This window comes from Suillus clintonianus (assembly GCF_016758775.1).
Source record: "Suillus clintonianus strain FC179 chromosome Unknown DEU56scaffold_74, whole genome shotgun sequence".
Lineage (NCBI taxonomy): Eukaryota > Fungi > Basidiomycota > Agaricomycetes > Boletales > Suillaceae > Suillus > Suillus clintonianus.
This window is the reverse complement of record NW_024539298.1, coordinates 1-23,543: the sequence shown is the minus strand read 5'-3', so window position 1 is coordinate 23,543 and position 23,543 is coordinate 1. Positions and strand designations below refer to the sequence as shown.

The window sequence follows — 23,543 nt, the reverse complement described above, 5'->3', positions numbered from 1 at the left end:
CACCTGCAATTACAGCATAACAGCAAGTCTAGCCGGCCGTTTCATTACTTCTACACCAACGGCATCGATCGTCATCATGCTGCACAAAAAGGTCAAGTAACGCACGCCAACGAAACGGAGAGAACTAGAACGAGCAAATCTGTCATTGAACTTGTCAGGACTTGGAGCTCCCTGAAGCACTCCAGCATTCCACCACCTTATGGTGCACAGCATCGCCAGGATGCACTTTTGGAAGGTGAACAAGCACGTTGTGAAACCCATTGACCTATTGAACATCAAGCAGGAGGGAATGAGGCGCTCCCTCCTATGTGGATAGACATTGGTATTAAAGCGGAGGCAGATGACTAACCAGAATATTTCGACGACGTGCTCTTTATGCTTGCATCACGCCGGCCTGTACCAGGAGAACGATTGGGTGAGCAACAAAAGTGCGATGAGAGCGAGAGACTCATGGTCAAGTATAGATTACCCCGGGCAGCTCGTTCCTGGATGCGAAAGGCACATCACACCACACGGTCGGTCATACTTCGTCAACCACAACATCCGTACCACATCGTGGAAGAAGCCAATGCCAGAAAGTAAAGCAGGGAACTTGATGTCACGGTGGATGATCAAGTGTGACGACTGGTACAACGGCGGCGTTGCCTGCTTGGGCCCCAGTGGGAATGAAATGAGGACGTGGGGCGATGATTCAATCTGCCAGTGGACAAGAGATGGAAAGCCAGTAGGAAAGCCTTGCGATGGTGATGGAAACCAGGTAGTCGCAATGGCCGTGTTTGTGGGCGACAAATTGCACCACCGATAAAGACCGGTGATGAAACGGTGGGTGGGCGACACATTCACGAGCGGCAGTGATGACAACATGGTCCGTGTACATGTGTGGTCAAAGGACGGCGACCTCATCATTGAGATAAAGGGATACAAACGGTGGGTGAGATTGATATGTTGGTCTAAGGATGGCGCATACATGATCCCTTCTCTGCATTTGATCGCATCCGAAAATGGCACATTGATGGATTGACGGCATCATTTTTCAGGGTCAAACCAACGACGTTACATCTATTTGCCTGTCTCCCGATGGATGCCATCTTGTCAGTGCGTCAAAGGACTACTCAGTTCGCATCTGGACCTCAAAACCAATCAGCAAGTCGGAGACCCACTTTGACACGACAATCAGATCTCGATTGTTGCCGTGTCCTCTGATGGACAATACTTTGCCAGTGCTATCCATGGACCTAATGCAAAAATCTATGTATGGAGTCTGGAAGCAGCACTCAAGCGTGCTCGTGGTGTTGACGTGCGTGTATACATCACTTTCATCAGGATATTTTCTAAGTGATTTTATGTGTCGCTCAGGACAATGCGGATCCCAACGCTAAGCTCAAGGCGAGTCATCTTTCTTCTCCTTCATACTCATTTCGCTTATTCGCTAGGTACGAGCTCGATCTACAGACGTGAGCTAGTCATTTGCAATCACTCTATCTTTCACTCATTTGTCTCATAAGATCTCTCTTGCGCCTAGACGACAAACCAACAATAGAGGCTTGGCAAGATATGTGAGTCTACTAGTTCGATCATGCCTGAGTTCCTTCTGTCCTAACACTTGTTCATGGCAATGACTTCTTCGGCGATGACACAAACCGCATGCCTAATTACTCAGCAGACACATCATCTCGGCCTGGTCTGCGCAAGTTGTTCGGCTTCCTGCGCTCCAGCACTCGACCTGCAAATGCCCCACAACAGTCAATTCAGCTTCAGCCTCGGCGACTAAATATCAGCTCATTTCCTGTGAGAATCTCCAGGCATCCCGACAATGTTGCTCCTTGCCGTGAGGAACACGTGAGTAGTTCGTCATCACCAATCCATGCTCCTCTTTGATACCTTTGCAGAGATATGGTATGACCCATGAAACTGATGAGGAAGCCGCCGCAGCTATGCAACGTACGAGTAGCAACAATGCCGACAGGAGCTGCTGTCCTCTCATGCTGGTAGACTAGGAATCAATCGCTTGAACACGCAGTCTGCAGATACTGCTATCAACATTAAGGCGTGACTATCACATCGATATTGTACACATACTGCTAAAATGAGCGTGTGGATAGGCGACTTGCAACACTTTGCGAGACGCGTCAGCAACTTATGGGGCGACAAGTCGCCTGACGCCCTTGAAGGCATGAAGCGAGCTGTTGAGCAATGCCTCGGATAATGTCTCCCCATGTTTGCGCAATCTTGAATGATACTTTGCTTGATCTATGACATGGCGGATGGTGTTCCATGCCACAAGTGCTTCTTCCGATGTTGGACGTCGAGCTGGATCGTCTGCCTTCAATGCGTTTACTAAAGGTGACAGGAAATGCAAATCCGCATATATCTGACGAGAGTTATCCTAAGCGCTCAGTATTTTTCAACGAACACGTACCTTGTAGAAATTGTCATCAAGTAGATAGCCAATGATGGCCATGTCTATTTTGAAAGGATCATGAGGGAGTCCGGCCACAAGCTCGGGAGGTCGTTGTTCACGTCCTCGTAAATCAGCAATAGTACGTTGCTGCCCTGGGAGGAAACGGGCTGAGATTCCAAAGTCTATAAAAAAGTATTTGACGTTGGCATCGATGCGATCGCAATGGTGCGCGGCATCAGTTAAATCTGGTGATAGACTACGGCGGATTGGATGCCACCCATTTGGATACATGGTGGTTGCATCCATCATAATGTTTAGACCGACACAATCGCTGCAGAACGTCATTTTACTAGATAAAAGGCAGGAAGATTCCGACTGACCGGTGAGCTACGCCATGTTTATGCATAAAGTGCAGACCCTGCATGAAAAGTTAGGATTTTGCATGTAAGAGCCATAAATTTCATACGTCGAGAATTTGTTGAATAAACTCCACCACTTCTCCAATTACCACAAATTCCGGATCATTGAATAGACGGAGTAGCGGCATGACAAGGTAGCAGGCACCGTCAACAGATGGATCAGGAATGAATTCAATAATTGGAACGCAATGGTTCGTAGGATCCAGTGATAGCTGAGGTGATCGCAAGTACTCGCAGATGGCTCTCTCGTTTTCTGTGTAGGCTTTCCTGATCCACTTGATGCAAACTGTTCGACCAGTAGTTCGTTGCGTGGCATCGAGAATGTGGGGAAGCTAGGAGGAGAGAATTGAATTCAACGTCTAGTTTGGTAAATCGATTGACACACGTTTGGAATAACCGAGTCTTCACACTGGCTTTTGCTGCGATTCGTCCCAGGCCACGATGCAGTCCAATCTGGATGGTATCGCGGACGTAGCACATACCCTTTTACCTCCAGAAAGAAGTAGCTGTTGGACCACCGCATCTCGCTCGTATTGCGATAAGTCTCATCATAGACCATGGCTGAGTGGCAGCTGCAAGTTGGCTGTTGAGTGCCAGTGTATGCACAGGAAGACGCCGCCAAAGTTGTAGGTCCAAGTTGATGATTTTGATATTATGCGATGAAACTGATGTGTATATATATATGTATATATGTACCGATCCTCATGATAAACATGCTGGATGTGGCTGGGCGACTCTACATAAAAGACCGAGGGGAATTGAATTATCTCCGACAGCCAGCCCTCCTCCTCGGATACAACCACAGTCATACACCAGTCGACGTGACAACTTCATTCCTCATTCCTCTCATATCTCATATGGATAACAATCTGCTCTCATTTTTCTCTAATGTGTTTGGGCTTTGCATAGGAGCGGCGACGATACTTGGTGTACTACTTGGATTTTTACGGTCTCATTTGCCTAGCCAAAGGATCAAGGAGCTGGAAGAGCTACTTGAGGAAACCCAAGGCTTGTATGAGTCTGCAGTAGAAGATGGTCTTCTACCCGATGTCATGCTTAGAAGCCAAATGGGAGAAAGACTTGTCGTGTACGTTTTGTCTGCTCTGGTGACGTAAAGCAACTGACTTGGGCGTAGCTTGCGCGAAGGAATGTTAGAATTGCGTTCCAGAGCATATAATGCGACCACATTGCTTAAGGATTACCAAGAATTCTTCAGAGGGCTCAGCTACGACATTGGAGTCGCTTGTTGTGACATGAAAGAGCTTCGAGCATCAGTTATCGTGAGTTTCTTTGTCTCAGGTAGGCTGGATTATTCACCTTATCATACAAGACCACAAGCGAAGCCGAGCGGTGCAGGACTAGTATCCGCAGAAGCAACTGCAGCACTTACAGCACTGTCCCGCAACCGACAGCACCGCCACAAGCATCGTGTGCAATGGGAATGAGTTCTCTTCTGCGCCTAGAATCCCACGAACCGGATTACTCACATACACAATGCATCATGACGCCCGCTGATGCGCCACATTTACCATGGAGCCTACATGATGTTGAGGTCGACTTGACGGACCTTCGTAATCTCTGTGATTCCGCGTTCCTGGACCGAACACCTTTGCTGAACGCAGCATCCATTTGCTCGGATGACAGTGTCACTTCTCCAGATGACAATCCTGCAATGTAATTCAAAGTGTTCCCTGGGGCACATGATGCATCACCTCTACAGCGCCACGAATATTGGGAACAGCATATTGTCAATGCTGGTCGAGGTCAATGCGTTCATACAACGCAGTGTCTCAGACCGACTCGACCATATCTGTAACAACTATGTATCAGAAGGCAGATTGTAGATGACATGAATGTATGTAGATACCTGACCACTCGATACCCCTATTATTATCTGTACTAACGGACAATACCGAATGCCATAGACGATGTATAAATGAATGCAACCCCGATGCGTGCGATTGATGACCTGGCGAACTTGGAAAGGTTTTGCGGCTGGCAGGTGGGATTGATATTCGATAGGTTGAGTCCTGCACTTGTGGCTTCGAGAGGACGATATCAAATGTTCCCGTGAACGATAGACGCTGGGGTACCCACGACCCATAGTACATTTTGTCCCCGTGACGGTATTCAGCATCGGGCCCCATGCCATCGGGTTTCAATCCCCTAGTTCTCATTCTCCAGAACATCCAAGATTACGACTGCTGGGTCAAGTGCCTGAAATGCGTAAGATGAAGCCTAATGTGTTTCGCAACCAACTTATCTGCGCGAAAATAGTGACAGCGACCAGCAAGGCACATGAACGCAGACTATTGAAGGTAAGCATGACGGCGTTAGAGAGCATAGAACGGAGAAGTGGATAGAGTCATAAAATTTGCTGTCAGCAAACTCTAGATCCTCGACTACACAGTCAAATCCAAGGCTGAGGGATATACCCATCCACGAAGATGTGAGGAGTGGCACAATCCTCAGTTCTGTATAAAGAGTGTTGTGGGTATTAGAAAGGGGGAGATGTACGACAAGAATGAAGGTCGGGAATGATAGTGATATCTAAGATATACAATGACTGGTCTGAAATAAGTCCTCATGGAAGGTAAGCTCAGTTACCAAAGTGCTGTAATTATGTGAAATCTACCTTAACAACGTCACCCATACGACTAGAAATATGCCCCGCGAAGACGGACTACACCATCTTTGAGTCGCTCCGTAATCACAGGACTCGCTGCTGGGCGATATTTGAACTCCTTTGAGTATCTGTGCAAGATGGCAGTCAGACTCTGCACCATTCGCCGGGGCACAGACGGATTAAAGAGTTTGTGATACAAAATACCGCTTACCTATCAGCATGAATAGTTTTAGGTTGGGATTTCGGGGACTGCAACTGGAATGCAGCCCAGAAGAGGAATGCTGTCACGAGAAGGAGTGCAACGCGCTTCCAGAGCGACGGCGCGGGGTGGTTAAAACGAGGATCTGCATCGAGTTGCTTGAGTTGAGACTGCAGTTGTGGATCGCCCTCTGTTTCAGCGGGGTCGTTGGTTGAGAGTGACTGATATTGGGCTGGCATGGCGCCGCTGGCAAGTCTAAAAGTGAAAAGTGGTGCGGTGTACTATGTAGTGCTAGTGAAAGTTGTAACGGTCGGAGTTTCAAGTTATCCTACGTGGCCGCCGCACCTCCGAGTGAAGATGGGTCTACAACTTGAAATGATGGGTATGCTTGTTCAACACAAACTACTATAATTTAACGTTCATACAGCTATGTGTACTGTACTCAGTAATATAATGAGGTCCCGACACTGAGTAGCACGTTAATCAAGCTGACCGATATACTTAGGTGAGCCACAACCACAGTCCAAGTCCAACTTAAAACCGTACATGTTTCAAGCCCCATCTAGTCGGACGGGAGAGAGGGAACCTTTGCCAGCTCGTCTTCCACAAAGGATGCGGCATCCCCAGTGGAAGGACGGACTTCAGGCTTGGCTGACCAACATTTCCGCATGAAATCCAAATGCTGGTGGCCAACGGACACATTGGAGTCCAGTCGATATGGCTCTGTGCGCTTGAACTGAGCATGGAATACCTGTTGAACATGTTTAATCCACCAGAAGGGAAGTCTACCCGAGAAGACCTGTACGAAACAAGACTCAGGTGAAACTCGACCAGGGTTTAGCATACATAACTAACCTGTAGCATGATGCAACCGAGCGAAAACATATCACTTTGAATGTTCGGTTTCTGGAAGTCGTCCTCGCTGTCACGGATATCTGCGGTGTTTTCTGGTTCCGGTGAGCCCATCAATTCGGGCGCTAACCACCGGACAGCGCCGCTCGAATACGAGTTGTAGTAGGATCTGTCGCCCTCAGCGAGAGCCACAGAGAGACCGAAATCTGCCAAGAATGCGTTGCCATCACGGTCAATCAAAACATTTGTCTTCAATCATAGAGTTAGTGTTAGTAAGGACTCAGTAGCGCCGAAGAGTACATACGCTGGTCATGTCCCCATGAATTATTCCCTGTCCGTGAACTAGAGAGGTTGTCAGAGAGAAAACATGTATTCAGAGCAGCAATCCCGTACGATATCTCAGGCCATCCACCACCTGTTTCAGCTAGTTAAGGGCGTCCATTAGCAAGGACTTGTATTTTGCATGATAAACCTCACCAGCTTGAGTTTCTGTTCCATGGTGAGGCTTGTGCGCTCCAGGTAGCCATGAAGTGCCCCGTTATCCATCCATGTAGAAACAAGAGCAGGCAATTGACCAAATCCGGAGACCGTGCCGTGAAGAGTAAGAACATGCTTATGTCTCAGTTTAATCCACACATTTACTTCGCGGCGAAGTCTCTGCGGGCGGACATTCAACACACTTCACAATGGGGAGTTCACGCTAGCATACCCTCGTCGCTTTTTGAATGGCTTGTTCATTGCGTATGTCCGCTATCCTGATAGTTTTTACAGCAACCTGTGCAATAGTTATTAGTACAGGAAATTCGCAGAGCTACATCATATGTACCTCAGTAGAAGTTGCAGGATCGATGCCCATTGAGCACTTCCAGACATCGCCCAAGCCACCAGATGACGCAGGATAAATCGATTGCCTCCCGATGGTTGTAAACGGAATGTCAGATGGGTCCGCATCGAAGACCACTCTGCATCTCGTGTTTTAATAACTGCATTTCGTGAAAAAAATTGCACTTACGGCCGCGCTTCATATATACCAGTGGCCATTGGTATAATGACGGTGCTGCTGGTATCTCATGAGGATGTGTCTTATGACCCAGAGTAGGCGAAATACTTACGATGCAAGATTATCATCCACGTTGCTGGATAGTGTGGAGGAATTGAGCCTCTCGGCTTGCAGTGCCGAAAGCTGAAATTGTGAATTTCTATGGCCTATATTTTGAGTGCTATTCATCGTAATACGGTCATCGGACATACGACTGTAGAGCAGTGTTATCGGCCACTGGCTCTGGTAAGACTGAAACCGTCAAGGGGCTGTTATAGCATGGGAGACCGTTTTTCATAATCCTCGGTTAAAAGGCTCACATTGCGGACTCTTCGGGGACGGCAAATCTCCCTACAGGATTGCTGTGGCCGTTATCGATCTGTCAATATGATGGCAAGGTCAGTCATCGAATCAAATGACTGAAACAGTGCCTCACAATACGAGTCTGCTGGGGCTTTCGAAATAATGACGTGCAGCAACCCATGGTAATGGTCCTGTTAATGGAGGTCTGCGATGCGCTGATTGAAGGGAGAGTAGGAGTGGGCAGATTTGAGAGGAACTGGCCGTGCCTACTAAATAGTACCAGGAGTCCTCGTGTACCCACCACCTAAATTTGCAAGGCGCCTGAGTGTGTGGAAGAAATTAGCGCGCTGGCCGGAAGCCGCATGTACATAATCGAAGAAAGCTGCATTGTCGACGTAACTTTAAGGAACCCTGATTGGCATAATGAATAACCTCATCCAAACCTCATTATGATCTAGTCAGTCACTAGTATGGTTAGTTCTGTCTCCACACCATCTTCGATTGATCCTGTGAGGCCTGTGGTGAATTGAATCTGACCTGCAGGTGCGGTTCAAGTGAGGTTGCACGGGAAATCGTATTTTCCACCGTTATGCAGGCTTACACGCATCTGGTTCCAAGTGCAGGTTTGAATCAAGGGGCACCACAGTGGCACAGAGCGAGGCAAATCCACTTCAGTTATAACCAAAGGAGGACAGTCTGGCTTGGACTCGGAACGCGTTTTTTGCGTCATTTACTACATCAGCAAACTACTGGGCTCTGTACAGAACTGTACAGTTCTGTACAGAGCCCGAGCGATACAGCTTGGTCCCTTCTGTACAGTTCACTACAGTACCACATCACTCTGTAAATTTTCGTACAGACAACTTACAGACTCACAGAGAAGGCTCATTGTACATAGATTGTCAATAATATATCATTGTACTACTGCTGCTCACTGTCCAACTGGTCCACACGTGTACAGATAAGCACCATTGTACTACCGCTGCTCACTGTCCAACCAGTCCACACGTGTACAGATAAGCACAATGATCAACAAACTTTGATGGTATTCAATCAGATAGCAAACACGGCGGCGGAAAACGCGATACATTGTACACTAGCGGGAATGATGCTCGAGATAGAATCAGTGCGGGGGAATAGCGCTAAGACCTCAATCAAGGACAAATTTCAAATGCGAATGCTTCGCAGCATCATTGAAGCCGCCATCCACCTTGTAGGATTCCGCCCTGTGCGAACTTCGTCAGTATGCAAAACATCACGAAATAAAAGCCCTTGCCATCCAGCTCGAGCCCAGGAACGGAGCTGTTGCACTAGCTTCGGTCCATGGTAAGAATGTTCCAAGATCCCCTGCAGCTTAGTGACCGTAAGGCTATACAACGAACCGTATTCCTTCGCGGTAAACTTCGGAAATGATTTTCCGCTGCCGTTCTTAGCAAGGCCGTCCAGGACACAATTAACCTACAGAAATGATGTCAGTAGATTGTTAGTAAGATAGAAGCGCAGAAAACATACCGCGGTGCAAACTAATGCCAAGCACTCGAGTGGTAACTGTGTCCGGAAGATTTCAGGCCTCCTGCGAGCGACGCGGTAAGATGATGTGTAAAAGAAAGAAATAACGGCCTCGCGAAGCGCGGGATGAGCGGCGTTTTGGGTTTTGCCGAGGTCATCTAGACCATTGCGCAGAAACTTAGCATCCTCCAGCAACTCCCCAGCGGCAGCTGTGACCCAGGCGGCACGTTGTTGGGGGGGGATGTGGGGTGGGGGGATAAGATTGTACATAGAAGGCACAATGTTAATCACAATCTTCTTGAGGTCTGAGCGCCAGGTTGATAAATCCTCATACAGCTAAAATAACAGCGCATTAGTGATCGGACATGCAACGACAAAAATACATACCAGCTTGGCCATATCGTGCTTGTGATCAGGCCAGATACCTGGTAGACATTTGAGTAATGTCTTGAGCAAACACAAAAAGACGTACCCTCTTCGACGTGCTGACCACTTTCAAGCCATTCGACAAGTGAGGCCATGAGTACCTCGTTGACAGAACCTGTCAAGTCTTTGACCAGCTTCGGGAATGGGTTCTCGATCGCGTGTTGGACGCGGCACTCGCCCTTCGTATCCTCGAGGAAGCTCTTCCAACGAGGACCATACCAGCCCAGTTGAGTAGCTTTAGGTCCTTCGCCTGGTTCGTCAGATTTCGCCAATGCAGTCTTGGCTTGTGTGTTGCTTGACTTGTGGTTGGGTTTCTTTGTCTCGGCGTGATGTAAGAGTTCGAGAAATTGAGGATCAGGAAGGCGAGGGCGTCCATTTTTCTTGTGGTGAAGTTGTAACACGTCATCTGGTTGGGGATCAGCCGGCTGTAGGAAAGAAAAAATTAGCGGACTTCAGGAAATTATATAAACTATACCTGGGTCACAGTATCATCATCGCTGGAGCTATTATTTGCTACCAAAGATCTCTCCGCATCATTGTCACCTTCATCGCGGGAATGTTGAAATTCGAAGTCGGTTGGAAGCGCGAGGGCAACGCGGGGTTGGGATGGTAAATCTTCCTTCGAGAATCCTGTCACTCTCTTAGTGTGTTCACAACGGTGATAACTAACAGCTTACCAGGATGTGCAGTCATGCGCCCATGTGCTGCCCCCCAGCCAACATTGTCGTCTGTGTGATCTGCCTCTTCATCGCTAGCACTTCCATCACCGCCTTCGCTAGATGTTCCCGAACTGTCGGATCTTGTGTCTTGCGGTTCATACTGATCAAAACGTTCATCATTGACAGGTCGAAGGGCAGGGTCGAGGTTCTGATACAAGTCTGAGTCAGCATCGGATTGATGTGCAGGTAATGTGCGATTTGAAGGTACCACCGAATGCTGGTTTTCAGAGGTGACGACAGCAATGGGAAGATGTCCAGTGGTACCTAAAGTCGCTGAAGAAGTCTGCTTCTCCCTGGCCGCAGCCACATAAGAATTGTTAAGTGCTTGAAGGTCAGGCTCTGTGCCAGGGGGAACGATATGCTGAGCAAATCCAAATCGCGCGCCCGCTTCGCGGTGCACAAGCCTGGGCTGGAGGTTCGGGGCCTCAAAATCTAAGGCAGGGGGAGCAGCATTCTTCGTTGCCTTTGTTTTTTTGGCCCGAGGTCCAGAAGCTGCAGAATCCGTCATCTTGGAGGCACTGTATGGCGGGGGGGGGCTTCTGAATATATATCCAGCGTTATAAGCCTGTCACTGCAACTTTAAGTATATAAGAAAACCTACCTTTGAGTGGCTTCCACGACCCTTACGAGGCGGCTCCGGAGCAAGCGGGTTGTTAGGAACATCCGAGTCAAGAGAGGTGGAGCCTTTGGGTCGACTGGTTCGTGTCGAGGCACCCAAGAGATTACCGATTATCTCTAGTTGACTGGCTCTGCCTCCTTGTCCTGCACCATGACGTCCGGAACGTCGAGGGGGCACAGCCTGAGAGTTGGTGACATCAGGAGTCGGCTGCAACACAAGGGGTGCCTCAGCCCCAGCCCGCGTTCTCTTTGTTGAAACACGCTGCCCATCAGAGTCGATAGCTTTACGCTTTGTCTTCTTCTTAGGGCTAGCGCGAGCGTGATTCTGAGATTGAGAAGGCATGACTGGAGCTGACACCAGAAGGAATGATGATAGCGTGCAGTAATTGTGGACCGGACACTTGCCTTGAAGGCTTTTAATAGTCTGTTGACGAAGGAGCATCACAAGCGCTTTTTGGAAGTATGACTCGGAGTCAAGGGCTGAAGCGCTGACCCGCAGGGCATGATTAAAAGATTTCGCCGGTCGAAGTTTGAGTAATAGTAGAGGTAAGAATTCATATCAATGAGTCAGTGCTACGTTTTTCGGAAGTGCATGTTATATCACGTGACTCGAATGACCAATGTAATTGTAAATGATACATGTATATGTGTGCGAGTCCCTATCCAGTCTTGCTCCTTTTCGGCTTGGGCACAGCTTCCATCGTCCATCGATAATCAATAACCCGTTTGTTTTTGTTGCGCACCATGGGCTCAGCAACTAACCGTGATTCAGATTCCCCTTCCTCGCCACTGCTTGAAGCCTCCGAGTCAGCCTTGTTGAGTGCCTTGAGCAACCACGTTGAGACCAGGAGCTGAGGCGACAACTCGTTGGTTGGAAATGTCACGATATGTCTATTCAACATCGAAATCACGTCGTCGAAACCTACGTTCTTCGGGTCTCTTATCAGATGATGCCACTCCAATGCAACGGGAAGGAGGTTTTTGAAGTACGGGTGGATCTGGTTGGTGAGTTCCTTGGCGTAGTGTTCTTCGTAAAAAAAGAACGATGTTTTACTATCACAGCACGCCTTGAACTTGGACGCGGACCATTCATGCGGTATCCAAGTGCAACTCTTGTCCAGAATGCGCTTCATGCCAAGGGGACCTCTAAATTCGATCAAAATCCAGATGAACACGTAGAACACGGACTCGAGGTCATCCTGGTAGCTGTGCTTGATCAGGGGGGCTGGGTATGGTTTCGAACTCGAGGCTCCCTTGTGCGCCACCATGTCACCTGGACTCTTGAGGTGAAGCTGGAAGAGAAGTGCTCGGGACATGAAAGGTAATGTGCCCTTAACGCGCTTCATTAGTACCGACCCTTCTACGAATTAAAAACGCTTACGGTGCCCCCAACAGTGTAGGTCTCATTTTTGGCGATTTTCACCGCAAACTCCCAATCTATCAGCATTCCTTGGGAGCCGTTACCATCGTCCTCAATCATGGAGTTGTTCAGACTGCAATCACGGTGGAGGACCTTGCGCTGTTCCACCGCTTCCTTCTGAACTAATGGTAAGTCAGCAAAAGCTTTAAATTGCAATGTATGGTACGTACTCTGCACAATATCTCGTATCGACGTCAACAACTCTAACTTTGTGCGGAATTTATGCAAAGGTCGCGCGCGGGGCTTCAAGACAACGCGAACATGAGTACGGAATGTGCCTTTCAGGCTTCGCACGGACTTGAACCGATAATTCTGCGTTTGATCAACCTTGTTGGGCTCGGACTCGACAAGCCAATATTCGACAAGCTTGGGGACACCGCGGACACCGCTCATCTTCTCCATCATGTGGATCTCATTCAAGGCTTCTTCATCTCCCCCCATGGCCCAGTAATCCTTGATAATAAACTCCTCCCCGTCCTTCCTGGCCAGATAGCAAACGGTGCCGCGACCCACAAGACCCTGTCTGGAAAAAATAATTTCCAAGATATCGTAGTAGTGGTCCTTGACACGTATTTTTCCGATCGGCCGTGGTAGAGGTTCGTGGACTGTAGGATCTTGAGGGATTTCTATAGGGAGCTCCACGACGAAGTCGTCTTCAGCGGAGTCACCCTCAGCGCGCTCTGTGCCCTCCTCAGAGAGGGGGTTGCCGATCTGAGAAGATGTGCTCTCGATCTCGTTCTCGTTGCAGGAGGATGCGCTCTCGATCTCGTTGCAGGAGGGTGCGCTCTCAATCTCGTTATAGGGCGTGCTCTCGATCTCGCGGGGGTGGGAGGGTGTGTCAGAGGAACTTTCGATCTGGGGGGGGGAGGGGGAATTAGAGTGTGATCTCAGTGTCCTGCTGGAGCGTATGCGCGAAGATGGTGATAGTGGGGTCATACCCGATGCATGTTAGATTGCCGAAGACGATGCACGACAAGATGCGCAAGAATTTGTTAGGCTCCTTTTGGATGCTAGTGCAAGGGCTCACGACACCCCCCGAATGGTCGTACACGTGAACGCGAAGATCGCGATAGCTATTGCACACCGATATCAATAATGCGAACCGTCTCCAGGGTTGGTGCTTCAGAAGAAGGTAAGCTTTGGTGTCGAGAGTCTTCGCAAGGGTGCTTGAAGGTTGGTATGCGCTGGATGTCAGCTCGCATACCGCTTTGATCGTATCCCACCTAGCCTCAACATCATCCAGCAAGGTAAGATCTGGTTTCCGTGGAATTTCTTCACCGGGTACTGGGCGAGATGAGTTTGCTGCACTCCAGGTGCGCGATAAGTCGTGTGCCCGAGCGAGTTTAGGCTGCGATGCGATGAGAGCAACAGAAACAATGTTAAAGAACGATGAGAAAATTTGTTCCATCGTTGATGGATCCTCGGCTTTAATCGAGGGCGCTTCGAGTGAGTCCTCCTCCATTTCCCCAACTTCCGACCCCTCCTCAACCTCTGACTCCTCTCCAACTTCTGGCCCCTCATCAGCGAATAGGTCCCCATCGGCGAATGGCAACTTGCTCGCGGTAAGTTCACTGGTGGATGGGACACCTAGACTCCCAGAGGACAACTGAGATTGGGTTGCTTCATCGATCAATACCCAATCTCCTGACTTCTCACCCATGCTACTCCCTCCTCCCTGAACCAAGTCGCTTTTTTCACGTTTACGCTGTTTTGAAAGTGGCCAATTCCATTGACGTTTTGCGCTATCATACAGGTGCACCATCGGATCTCCACCTGGCTTCAGAGTGAAGGTTTCTAGGTGATCGAGCCCGGCATTGGAAGGTAATTTCCTCAACGGAATAGCAAGATCTTTCGCGTTGGGAACTTCAACCGTGCACGACTGGAAAATCAGGGACAAGATGTAGCCGAGCTTGTCCTTGTCCTTTCTGGCGAGCGGGGGTTCTTGGAGTATCAAACGGTTGAGTTCCAAATCAGTGAATTTATCCATAGCGTCTGTGTCGTGGAGCGGGGGAGCTGAAAGGAAGGATGACAGCTTCATCCCTAGGTCAATTGTTCGGCAATGTCGCGCAGCTGGCATTTTGACAGGCACGAAGAACAAAGCATGGGAGAAACAACGGTACTAGGATACAAATGGAAGTAACTAAGCCAATAATGATGGCACACAAACTAATCTCAGCATGAATCAAATACTATCCTGATAGCGCGAAGAAAGTGTTTTTTTCCCAATATTCATTCAACCAAAACTCCGTGGCATGCTCCATACTGTTGTAGGTGGTTAGACGTTTATCCGCAGTTGCTCCAAAGCGAGGGATCAGGTTGATAGGCGCCCGGAGTTGAGAGACTGGTACAATGTCCCCCATCCGACCTCCGTTTGAACGTTTTGCTCGTTTGAGCAGGTGCAGCTGTGTAATCGGATCGCGATCATGCGAGATGTCAAAGCGTTGCACATAAGTGAGAAAACGATCCATCCATGACCAGCGTGTGCCGCTCTTACCAACAGGCCGCATGATGAGTCTGATCTGAGCAACAGTGTGACCTACAGGTGGGTAGTAGTTTAGGCTAGGATATGGGTAACACCACACAAGACAAAAACATACCTGAAAGTCGACCACTAGGCCATGAGGAACCTGCAGTAGTCTCAATGATAGCCGTGTCATAACGGCCTAGAATCCAGGGGTCACTAGGTGGAGCGCAATTCAATGTCTGAGCCGGTCTGATGGTGCAACCATCGTGAAAGTTCGTCTCTTGCAAACGGATTTTGTACCAGAGCGAAACTTTGTCAAATGGAAGGACAGTCATAGGCCCAGCCCTTCTTGGACCGCCTATCGCGTGGACATGCTGGGGTCCGTAAGTTGCCTCACGCTGAAGGAAGTCAGCGATAGCTGGCCGTAGATCTGGGAGGGAAAATTTGATGGCGACTTCATCGACGGAGATACTCCTGATGGAGGGATCATATCCGACATGAAAGGCAGTGCGCCCAATGGCAAATGAGCGTAATGGAATGGGCACTAAAGCCGCATCCCTGAACTGGAGTGCCCTAGCGATGGCAAAATAGTTTGTGACTGGACGACCTGGGTGTTGCTGTGTCGCGGAAAGTTCAATGGGAATATCTTGAGCGTCAACGTCAACATCAGCGTCAACGTCAGCGTCAACGTCAGCGTCAACGTCAGCGTCAACGTCAGCGTCAGCGTCTAAGTCCTCTGGCTCCTTCGTAGTCGAATCTAAAAGGCTGGTAGCGAGCTCAAAGCGACGACACTTTTCAGCGCGGTCCAGGTGTCGGCATATCTGGGGATCGTAGTTGTTGTTATTGCTGGCCCTTGCAGGGTCTTTGATTTCGCTGATATGTGCATGTTCCGTGACATCCGCAGACCATTGCATTGTGACGCCAGAGTTTCGAATGCTCGGAACAATGTTTTGCATTAGCTCCAACTTGGGTATATACCAGTTGGTGATGGGTCTATTGCCCTTCCCTCGGCGAGCTCCGGCGTCAATAATTGCATCCTTGTTGGCATGGAACTCATCCAATGCCCTTGAGATGCGCTCAAGATCGTCACCATTAATGCGCGGCGACTGCACGAGATAGCGGAACTGCATGAGTGCGCGTATGGCAGTGATTATACCAGGAGGTGCTGCGTCCGCGCATAGTGCAATGATATATCGTTGAATATCTCGTTGGCAGCGACCGGTGACTTGTTTGAGCCTTGAAATGCCTGCATGAAAGTGACGATAACCGGTGACGGGCTGCGAGATGGAAAACCGGAAATCGATCTCGGACTCTCCAACAATGCAAATGAGCCATTGTGCATCGTGATCCCAGAATTCCTTGTGAATGTGGTGGAGGTGTTCCGGTGTAAGAAAATGGGAGGGTTCCGCAAGTATCCAGTCCCGCCAGAATGGTTCAGCGACACCGTTTAGACGGAACTTCTGGGCTTCGCGGAAGAAAGCTTCAATATCAAGAGGATCAGCGCGCGAGCGCACAACAGCAAGCTGCGCAAGAGTTGTTGATTTCGTTCGGGGTTCATGCTGGAAGTCATCCCCGAACTGCTTGTACATCGCCATGGTCACTGGTGACGTCTTTCCACCAACAGTGGCCAGCATCATGGCTTCGGGGGTGTCGGCGATGTAACTCGCAAGCGGGGTGAAGCAATAACGGCTGTGTCCACTGGGGTCCAACAACATGATACCATTGCGAGCGGCCTGTTTCAGAGGTTCGAGGACAATATCTAGACATTGATGTATAAGGCGGTCCTCCAACACACCCTTCATCCGCTTCTTCTTATGCACGAACTTTGGGACCGGAAGTAGGGCAGTGAGAACAAAAGAGCTCGATGAAGACTTGAGTCGTGTACTGGCATGTATGTTTGCAAGGCTAATTAGAAGCGGATGAGCAATGCGATCGCCTGTTAATGCGGTGATGTTTGTCTTGTCGGAGGATAGGATGGTGCCGAGGAGGGTTGCGCCGCTAGGTATCGCCGACTTCAAATATAAATGAGCCGGAGACATCGAGATTCGACTTGCTACATACCTGCATGTCCCAGGCGTCATCGCCCGTCATCCATTCAGTGTATACACGAGACAGTCTCTCTGCAGTGGAGTACACCTTGCGAGGTGTCAAGTCCAAACGACCGTGAAATAAGGGGTGATTGAAGATGCTGGCGATGCACTCTATAGGGTCACGCCAATACAAAACCACGGGCGACTTTGTAGGGTGCGATGTTGGAATTATTTGGGACATCCAACGTGGACCGCTGGGGAGCATCTCAGCTCGACCCCATAATTCTCTGGCTGAGCAGAACGACAACGGTAAATCTTTGATCTAAAAATCCCGAAAGTCAAGGGATGGCAGCGAGTTTGAAAGGTTCGAACACTCACCATTTCAAGCGATAGGAAGGAATCAATCTTCCCCATGCTCAGGCCTGAACTAAGCAGCCACGCTGCAACTCGCCAATCTGCCCGACTGCTAAATGGATAGTAAAGGTTGGTTTTGCGATATATACTATTTTTGTCAGTCTCAAATAGGCTCAAAAAGGTGTAGCCATCCTCATAGGCGAGCGGGGGGTCGGGAAAGTAGTCGGTAACTTCACCGCCCTCGTCCTGAGTTCCACTGTGCGCTCCCGCGATATTCACTTCTTCACCACTAATGTCACCAAAGTCATCCAGCATTGTCTCGCTTCCGAATTCTGGTTCTTGAGAAACACGAGGTTCGACATCTGCTGAGTGCGTGAAATCATGCGGCGGGATGATGGAGTCAAGCTTGATAATATCTTCCAGCCAGGTATTGCATCCAGACCGAGGTTGGCTCATATGACGAGCAATAGATGTGTGGTCCTGAAAGGCTTTTCCACATGACGGACAGTGATACATGAGAGCGAGCAGCAAGACATATGCTAGTATGATGTAAGTAAGCTTTCAATCTTCCGGCATTTTCCGTACTGACCTCTCCAACGCACACCACCCCACACTACATAATGAACATAACAAATCTGCAATCTCTGTCAGCACGCGCATCAGGGATTGGCGAAAAATCCCCTGATCCACATCATCGCAAAGGACCGTCGGACCTATATGAAATTCTTCATATTGTAAATTCTATGGTGATGTCAATCTCGACGCTCACCCCTTCACAATGCGCCTTACCTTTCAACAGTCCATACAGGACCCAACTGCCTCTGAGGCCAATCTTGTGATGGATCTTGTGAGGGCCAAACACGACGTTTATCAAGCACAGAAGCCATTGGCGGATTGTGTAATGCGGGAGAATGAGATGTTGGCAAGCCTGCTGAGATTCCGTGCCGAAGAGGCGGAGAAGAGGTTGGACGACACAGATATGGGATTGGGGTGCATGAGAGTTATGTTCAAGGAAAACGGGTGGACTCATATTTCTTCTTTGACTCGAACACCTGGAAGTCATCTGCAACCCGGTAAGCTCACGAGACGAGACGACGCGGTGTCATGAGGAGGCTGATCCTATCTCAGTAGAAGTTACAGAGTGCGGCCGGCAACTCACCATCCAGCTTGATTGATCCGAGTGCTTCGAATTCTTTTCGCATCATTACAATATTCAACTTCGAATCGTTTATACTATGCGTCATTTTCCCTCACATGAATACACCAGTACATAGTATATGTTGTACTATACCCCTTATGAATGAGTTTGACAGTCAGTATCTCAGAGACCGTTCTTAAGTTTTTGCCGTGCCATGCTATTTTAAGTTCAATCATCGAGCTCGAGACTACTCAAGTCAAATGTGTATCTTACTAGTGTAGACTTTAAGGTGATACCACTACTAATAGATTTTCAACTGCAAGTTGCTGCGAAGTCTCGCAGCTGTACTGTGGAACTGTGAGTGACTGGAGACAATGCATGCTTTGTGGCCACGAGTTGCTGTGATATTGGCGGAGCTGTGGAGTCTGTGGCTGACTGTCGTGAGAACGCAAATCCTGTACCTTCTGTGGAGAAAGTTGTAGTTTGCTGATGTAGTGGCAACATGTAGCGTTTACCTATTGGTTTTTTTTTTTTTTTTTTTTTTTTGAATCGAATTACTGTCCATTTGGGGTATATACCCTATGTAGGACATTCTATCTAGGTGAGGGGACACCTGTGTCCCCTCCGCTTCTTTTTCTCTGCGAATGCCCCATTGTGAGTTTCCCCCAATGGTCCGCCGTTCCTGCCGGCCGTTTTAGACGCACGAGAATGCTAAGTAGGCGTTACCCGACTAATACGTTTCGTGGTATTGTATGCTTTTCGTGTGGTTTGGATGAAACAAGTACGTGATGCGTACGGGGAAAGAATGATTGGAGAGCGTTAAATGAGTAGTGGGATCTGGAACTTGAGGGCGGACTCTTGCGCTGTGCCGCCGTCGACTTGTCTATTCCGGTTCTCTCTATAATTTCCGACTTGTCTCCGATCTTGTGTGTCTTTCTGCCGTGATAAATAGTATATTATTTGCGGATTGTATTTTGATTGAGTTGATTTAATGTATAATGCTGCGAGGATTGTCATTGCGTGTTTTTCTTTGGAGGGGGGATACATCACCGAATATGGCTTTGAAGCGACCAGTATTGTTGATGAAACGAAAGAGGTGCGTGCTAGCGTGGCTGTTGGATAGGAGGTATGGGAGTGAGGATGCTTTCCGTCGAAGTGCGTTTCGTAGGACTTGTCGCTCATGTTCGTAATGGGGGCATGCGAGGACATAGTGTTCTACTGTTTCTGGTACATTAGCGCAATGCGGGCAGTCTGGGTTTGCGTGTTTGCCGATCTTGTGGAGGTGTGCGTTGAGTGAGATATGACGGGTGCGTAGCCATAGCAGTAAGGAGGCGTGACGCTTGGGTAAACCTTTGACCAATTTGATGAACGATCCTGAGAGAAGGTTGGGGTCGATTGCTGCCGCTCTTTGATATCTGGGCGACTTGGCCCATATTCTTGCCCATTGTGCGGCTGACTCCGTTCTTTGCGCTTGTTTCAGTGCTGAAATACTACATGGGAGAGAGTTCTTTCGGAGGAATGGAGGGAGTTTATTGTGGTTGCTGGTGTCTCTCTTGTCTTTTGCTGCCCTCTTAGCTTCCTTGTCTGCTTCTTCATTCCCTGGCACCCCGTCATGGCCTGATATCCAATGTAGCGTTACTTTGAAGTCCGGGTCTCTGTTCGTTCGTTTCGCTCTGGATATTAATCTACGAAAGTGGTCGATCAGGTAGTGGCCTGGCTTAGTCGAGAAAAGTTCACCTGATCTTAGCGCCGCTTGGTTGTCGATGAAAATCGCTATAGGGTATGTCACGTCTCTCTCCGTCGCTAGTAGTTGGGCTGCTAAGGTGAGTCCGACTAATTCCGCCTCATATACTGTATGTTCTTCCTTAAATCCTAAGTGGTACCTCAGGACCCGGTTGTGCGGGCATCCTTGTCTTATTAATACGGCTGATGCGCCTATCTGCTCCTCGATTCCCGAACCATCTGCGTAGATCTTGATCTCGCTCATGTTTGCGTCGTGTTCAGTTATTGCTTCCTCTCGTGTTGCCGCAATCGAAATGGAGTATGGTGGGACGGTATTGGGGGCTCGGCGCATGTGGACTGTGGTCTCGACCGAGTCTATGTCCAGTTCCGTTGCGTGGATGAGATGGTGGAGCGAAGATTGGTGTCGCTTTACTAAACACTTGGCTGCTTTGCGGGTTGGGAGATATAGAGGGTGAGTGGGCGGGTGAGCTGCGAGGTGTATGGCTGCTTGGTAACATAGGTTTTGCAGGCGATGTTGAAGGGGCATGAGTTTGGTGTGAGCTTCGAGGGTGTCTAAGGCCGTCGTCCGCATTGCCCCTGTGATATTGATTGCCGTGGTACGTTGAATTCAACTTAATCGTTTCGCGATGCCTATGGAGCCGTGTCTGGGGTTATCGGAGCTTCCAGAGTAGATTGGGCGGAACCACAGGTCTATAGCATAGAGCATTTTGGGTAGAGCGACTGCTAAATATAATTGGCGCATGAGTGATAGTGATATTTCTGACGAGGAGTTAGAGAGTCGACGTAGCTGCATTACGTAAGCTGTTCCCTTAGCTATGGCGAAGGCTATGTGCTCCTTCCATCTGAGCGCCTGGTCTAGAATCACGCCTAAGAATCGGTGCGTTGGTGAGGGATTGATCGTTATTCCTCTTGTTATCAACGGTGGACGTTCTTTGATGTTATTCATTGAAAAATCTACTAACGCAAACTTTGAGGCCTCGAATTTAGAGTTGTGAGTACTTGCCCAAGCGTATCCCCCTTCCGGTCTTTCTAACATGTTCTTTAGTACGTGGTGGGTCTCTTGAAATGTTCTCCCGATTGCTAGAAAGGCTGTGTCGTCCACAAACGCCAGAGTGCGTTCAGTCTTCTCTCGATTAGATGCTACATCAACTAAGTCAGAGTTATATATCACATATAAAATCATAGATAAAGGGTCTCCTTGACCTATCCCGTTCGTTATGGGAATCCATTCGGATAAATAGCCGTCAAACTTCAATTTGGTGCGTCTTCCTATCAATAGGCGTTCGGTGAAGGTTACTAATGATTCTGGTAGTTTCCGCGCGCGCATGTTGTGTAGTAATCGATCGGTTACCGCGTTTGGGAAAGCCCCTTCGATGTCGAGGAAAAGCGCTGAAACTACTTTACCCTGTCTCCACGCGTCTTTCACAGTTGCTTCCAGTAGGTGCAATGAGTCTGTTGTAGACCGCCCCGGTCTACCTCCGAAATGGGTGCTTGGGAGGAGGTTGTGGTGCTCTAGTAGGTAGGTTAGTTCATCTGCCACTACCACTGTTAATAGCTTGCAGGTAGTGTTGAGCAACGCTATCGGGCGGAAGGCTTTCGTTACCGTGTAGTCCGGTTTACCCGGCTTGCGTAATACTATTGTTATAAATTCTCTCCAAGGGTCATAGTAGGTCTTCAGCGTGAATACCGCTCTAAATATCTGTAGTAAGTGAGGGGTTAGTAACTTGGCGCATCGGATGAAAACCACGTTGCATATGCCATCTGGCCCTGGTGCCTTGAATGGACTGAGTTTCGATATGCTTCGTTTGATCTGGTCTTCGGTAATTGGGGCTGGCGTAGGGACGGCTGTTGGATATACGAAGTCAGCGGGTACAGAGGAGTGGAGTGGGGGCGGGGGAAAGAAGGCCTGAGCTAGCGCTATACTTTTCTCTTCATTTGTGTCCGCTGTTCCATTGCGTTGTTTAAGCGTTGGGATGCGTGATAATCCTCCATCGCTTGCTGCTGATGTTATGTATTTGTTTGCGATCCAGATGTCGTTGCCCGACATGTCGTTTAACCATTCGGTCCAATGGTGCTTTTTCGCTTGCTTGATCGCCTCCGAATATTGGTTCCTCTTGATTCGATGTTCTTCATGGCTGGCGTGGTGCGGGATTCCTCTCGTTCTATAGGATAGGTTAGCTAATTTCGCTACTTCGCGGCGCATTAGAGTGAGTTCTCTCGACCACCATCTCTTGGAATGAGGGTTTGGGCGTGAGCGAGGGACTTTCTCGATGATGACCCTCTGGATGGTGTTTGTGAGGTCTCTTGCGGCCCTTTGAAATTCGTCGTTAGTAACCAGCGGCTGAACCGGGGGGAGCTTAGCTAATTCCGTCTCGAGGAGTTTATTAAACGCTTCCCAGTCGACTTCCTTAAAATTTGAGACCGGTTCTACGTCCACTCGCGGGATTTCGAGTTCGAGTATGCTGATTATTGGTACGTGGTCGGTTGCTGGACCGCGTAACGCGGGGTTGGTGTTACATGTTATAAAATAAGGTTCAGTATGTTCAGTGCAAAAGACATTATCCGGTCTTGTCCAATTCTTGGTGGCGGTTGATTGCAACGTTGGTATCCCTTTTGGCAGCATCATTATCAGTCCATAGTCGGAAATGAGGTCTAATAATGGTTGTGCGGCGTTGAGGTATTGCGCCGTGAAGAGGTGGGTGTTTCTATCTTCGTCCCATAATGGGTGGTGCCTATTAAAGTCCCCTAGCCAGAGTACGTGGTCGTCATCTGTTGGTCGTAAGTGTGCCATGTTAGTTTCGAAGAATGTCGTGAGTCGGTCTTGTGTCGTTGTGGTGTTACAATCATTGTATATGTTAATTATGGTACATCGGCCGAAGTTGCCGCGAATTTGGATTATGACCACGTCTGGCGATGGGAAAGGGATTTGTTGCCAGGCGTTAGTGTTGATAGATTTGTTTACTAGTGTGACAGCTCTTGATCTTGAATCTGGGGATGAGTATCTGGTTGATGGGTATACTGCGTGGAAATAGGGTGAAGAGATTGTGTTTTTCGTAGCGTTGATATGCGGTTCCTGTAATGTGAGTAGATCCCAGTTTTGAGCTATTGGGCCGTTTAGTAAAGAGTGTTGCGCTATTGCTGAGGTGTTCATATTTTGTTGCCATATACATCAGTAAACTACAATGTTCTGTACAGAGCTGTACAGAGCTGTACAGCATGCAAGCTCCACAGCTTGGTCCCTGCTGGACAGCTCACTACAGCTCCACACAGTACTACATATCCT

The 23,543-nt window shown here is 48.8% G+C and overlaps 11 protein-coding genes across 11 annotated transcripts; 2 read left to right on the top strand and 9 right to left on the bottom strand.

Moving 5' to 3' along the window:
- Positions 1-1,818: 1,818 nt before the first annotated feature.
- DEU56DRAFT_820962 (kinase-like domain-containing protein) lies at positions 1,819-3,479 on the bottom strand. The gene is made up of 6 exons (XM_041354097.1): positions 3,206-3,479; positions 2,868-3,152; positions 2,782-2,819; positions 2,420-2,732; positions 1,890-2,371; positions 1,819-1,839 (listed from the first exon to the last, which is right to left on the bottom strand). Exons 1-5 carry the CDS (start codon positions 3,377-3,379, stop codon positions 2,138-2,140), a joined length of 1,044 nt encoding a protein of 347 aa, XP_041205225.1. The 5' UTR covers positions 3,380-3,479; the 3' UTR covers positions 1,819-1,839; positions 1,890-2,137.
- A 228-nt stretch (positions 3,480-3,707) lies between these two features.
- Positions 3,708-4,103, top strand: DEU56DRAFT_701819 (uncharacterized protein; the record flags this gene model as incomplete). The annotated part of the gene is made up of 2 exons (XM_041347326.1): positions 3,708-3,907; positions 3,956-4,103. Coding segments are annotated over 2 exons (348 nt in total), but the record flags the coding sequence as incomplete, so codon positions are not given.
- Positions 4,104-5,123: 1,020 nt separating this feature from the next.
- On the bottom strand, positions 5,124-5,966 carry DEU56DRAFT_820957 (uncharacterized protein). Its single transcript, XM_041354096.1, has 3 exons — positions 5,658-5,966; positions 5,456-5,574; positions 5,124-5,391 (listed from the first exon to the last, which is right to left on the bottom strand). Exons 1-2 carry the CDS (start codon positions 5,882-5,884, stop codon positions 5,478-5,480), a joined length of 324 nt encoding a protein of 107 aa, XP_041205223.1. The 5' UTR covers positions 5,885-5,966; the 3' UTR covers positions 5,124-5,391; positions 5,456-5,477.
- A 104-nt stretch (positions 5,967-6,070) lies between these two features.
- On the bottom strand, positions 6,071-7,879 carry DEU56DRAFT_820955 (kinase-like domain-containing protein). The gene is made up of 11 exons (XM_041354095.1): positions 7,749-7,879; positions 7,610-7,696; positions 7,510-7,557; positions 7,324-7,459; positions 7,207-7,272; positions 6,975-7,154; positions 6,891-6,921; positions 6,802-6,839; positions 6,501-6,746; positions 6,192-6,444; positions 6,071-6,133 (listed from the first exon to the last, which is right to left on the bottom strand). The coding sequence occupies exons 3-10, from the start codon at positions 7,536-7,538 to the stop codon at positions 6,208-6,210; spliced, it is 963 nt and encodes a 320-aa protein (XP_041205222.1). The 5' UTR covers positions 7,539-7,557; positions 7,610-7,696; positions 7,749-7,879; the 3' UTR covers positions 6,071-6,133; positions 6,192-6,207.
- A 1,001-nt stretch (positions 7,880-8,880) lies between these two features.
- On the bottom strand, positions 8,881-11,454 carry DEU56DRAFT_958832 (uncharacterized protein; the record flags this gene model as incomplete). Its single annotated transcript, XM_041359291.1, has 7 exons — positions 8,881-9,297; positions 9,352-9,684; positions 9,736-9,773; positions 9,821-10,199; positions 10,250-10,404; positions 10,452-11,058; positions 11,095-11,454. 7 exons carry the CDS (start codon positions 11,452-11,454, stop codon positions 9,007-9,009), a joined length of 2,163 nt encoding a protein of 720 aa, XP_041205221.1. The 3' UTR covers positions 8,881-9,006.
- Positions 11,455-12,259: 805 nt separating this feature from the next.
- DEU56DRAFT_706948 (uncharacterized protein) lies at positions 12,260-13,044 on the bottom strand (the record flags this gene model as incomplete). Its single annotated transcript, XM_041347427.1, has 3 exons — positions 12,260-12,364; positions 12,493-12,653; positions 12,702-13,044. Coding segments are annotated over 3 exons (609 nt in total), but the record flags the coding sequence as incomplete, so codon positions are not given.
- A 1,676-nt stretch (positions 13,045-14,720) lies between these two features.
- On the bottom strand, positions 14,721-17,895 carry DEU56DRAFT_742529 (uncharacterized protein; the record flags this gene model as incomplete). Its single annotated transcript, XM_041348941.1, has 5 exons — positions 14,721-15,067; positions 15,129-16,595; positions 16,695-17,007; positions 17,057-17,347; positions 17,404-17,895. 5 exons carry the CDS (start codon positions 17,893-17,895, stop codon positions 14,721-14,723), a joined length of 2,910 nt encoding a protein of 969 aa, XP_041205219.1.
- A 262-nt stretch (positions 17,896-18,157) lies between these two features.
- Positions 18,158-18,554, top strand: DEU56DRAFT_915796 (uncharacterized protein; the record flags this gene model as incomplete). The annotated part of the gene is made up of 2 exons (XM_041357789.1): positions 18,158-18,452; positions 18,508-18,554. 2 exons carry the CDS (start codon positions 18,158-18,160, stop codon positions 18,552-18,554), a joined length of 342 nt encoding a protein of 113 aa, XP_041205218.1.
- Positions 18,555-19,883: 1,329 nt separating this feature from the next.
- On the bottom strand, positions 19,884-20,150 carry DEU56DRAFT_707821 (uncharacterized protein; the record flags this gene model as incomplete). Its single annotated transcript, XM_041347451.1, has 1 exon — positions 19,884-20,150. A coding segment is annotated over one exon (267 nt), but the record flags the coding sequence as incomplete, so codon positions are not given.
- A 33-nt stretch (positions 20,151-20,183) lies between these two features.
- DEU56DRAFT_689516 (uncharacterized protein) lies at positions 20,184-20,867 on the bottom strand (the record flags this gene model as incomplete). The annotated part of the gene is made up of 2 exons (XM_041347093.1): positions 20,184-20,360; positions 20,409-20,867. Coding segments are annotated over 2 exons (636 nt in total), but the record flags the coding sequence as incomplete, so codon positions are not given.
- A 1,548-nt stretch (positions 20,868-22,415) lies between these two features.
- Positions 22,416-22,886, bottom strand: DEU56DRAFT_688743 (uncharacterized protein; the record flags this gene model as incomplete). Its single annotated transcript, XM_041347074.1, has 1 exon — positions 22,416-22,886. A coding segment is annotated over one exon (471 nt), but the record flags the coding sequence as incomplete, so codon positions are not given.
- Positions 22,887-23,543: the final 657 nt, after the last annotated feature.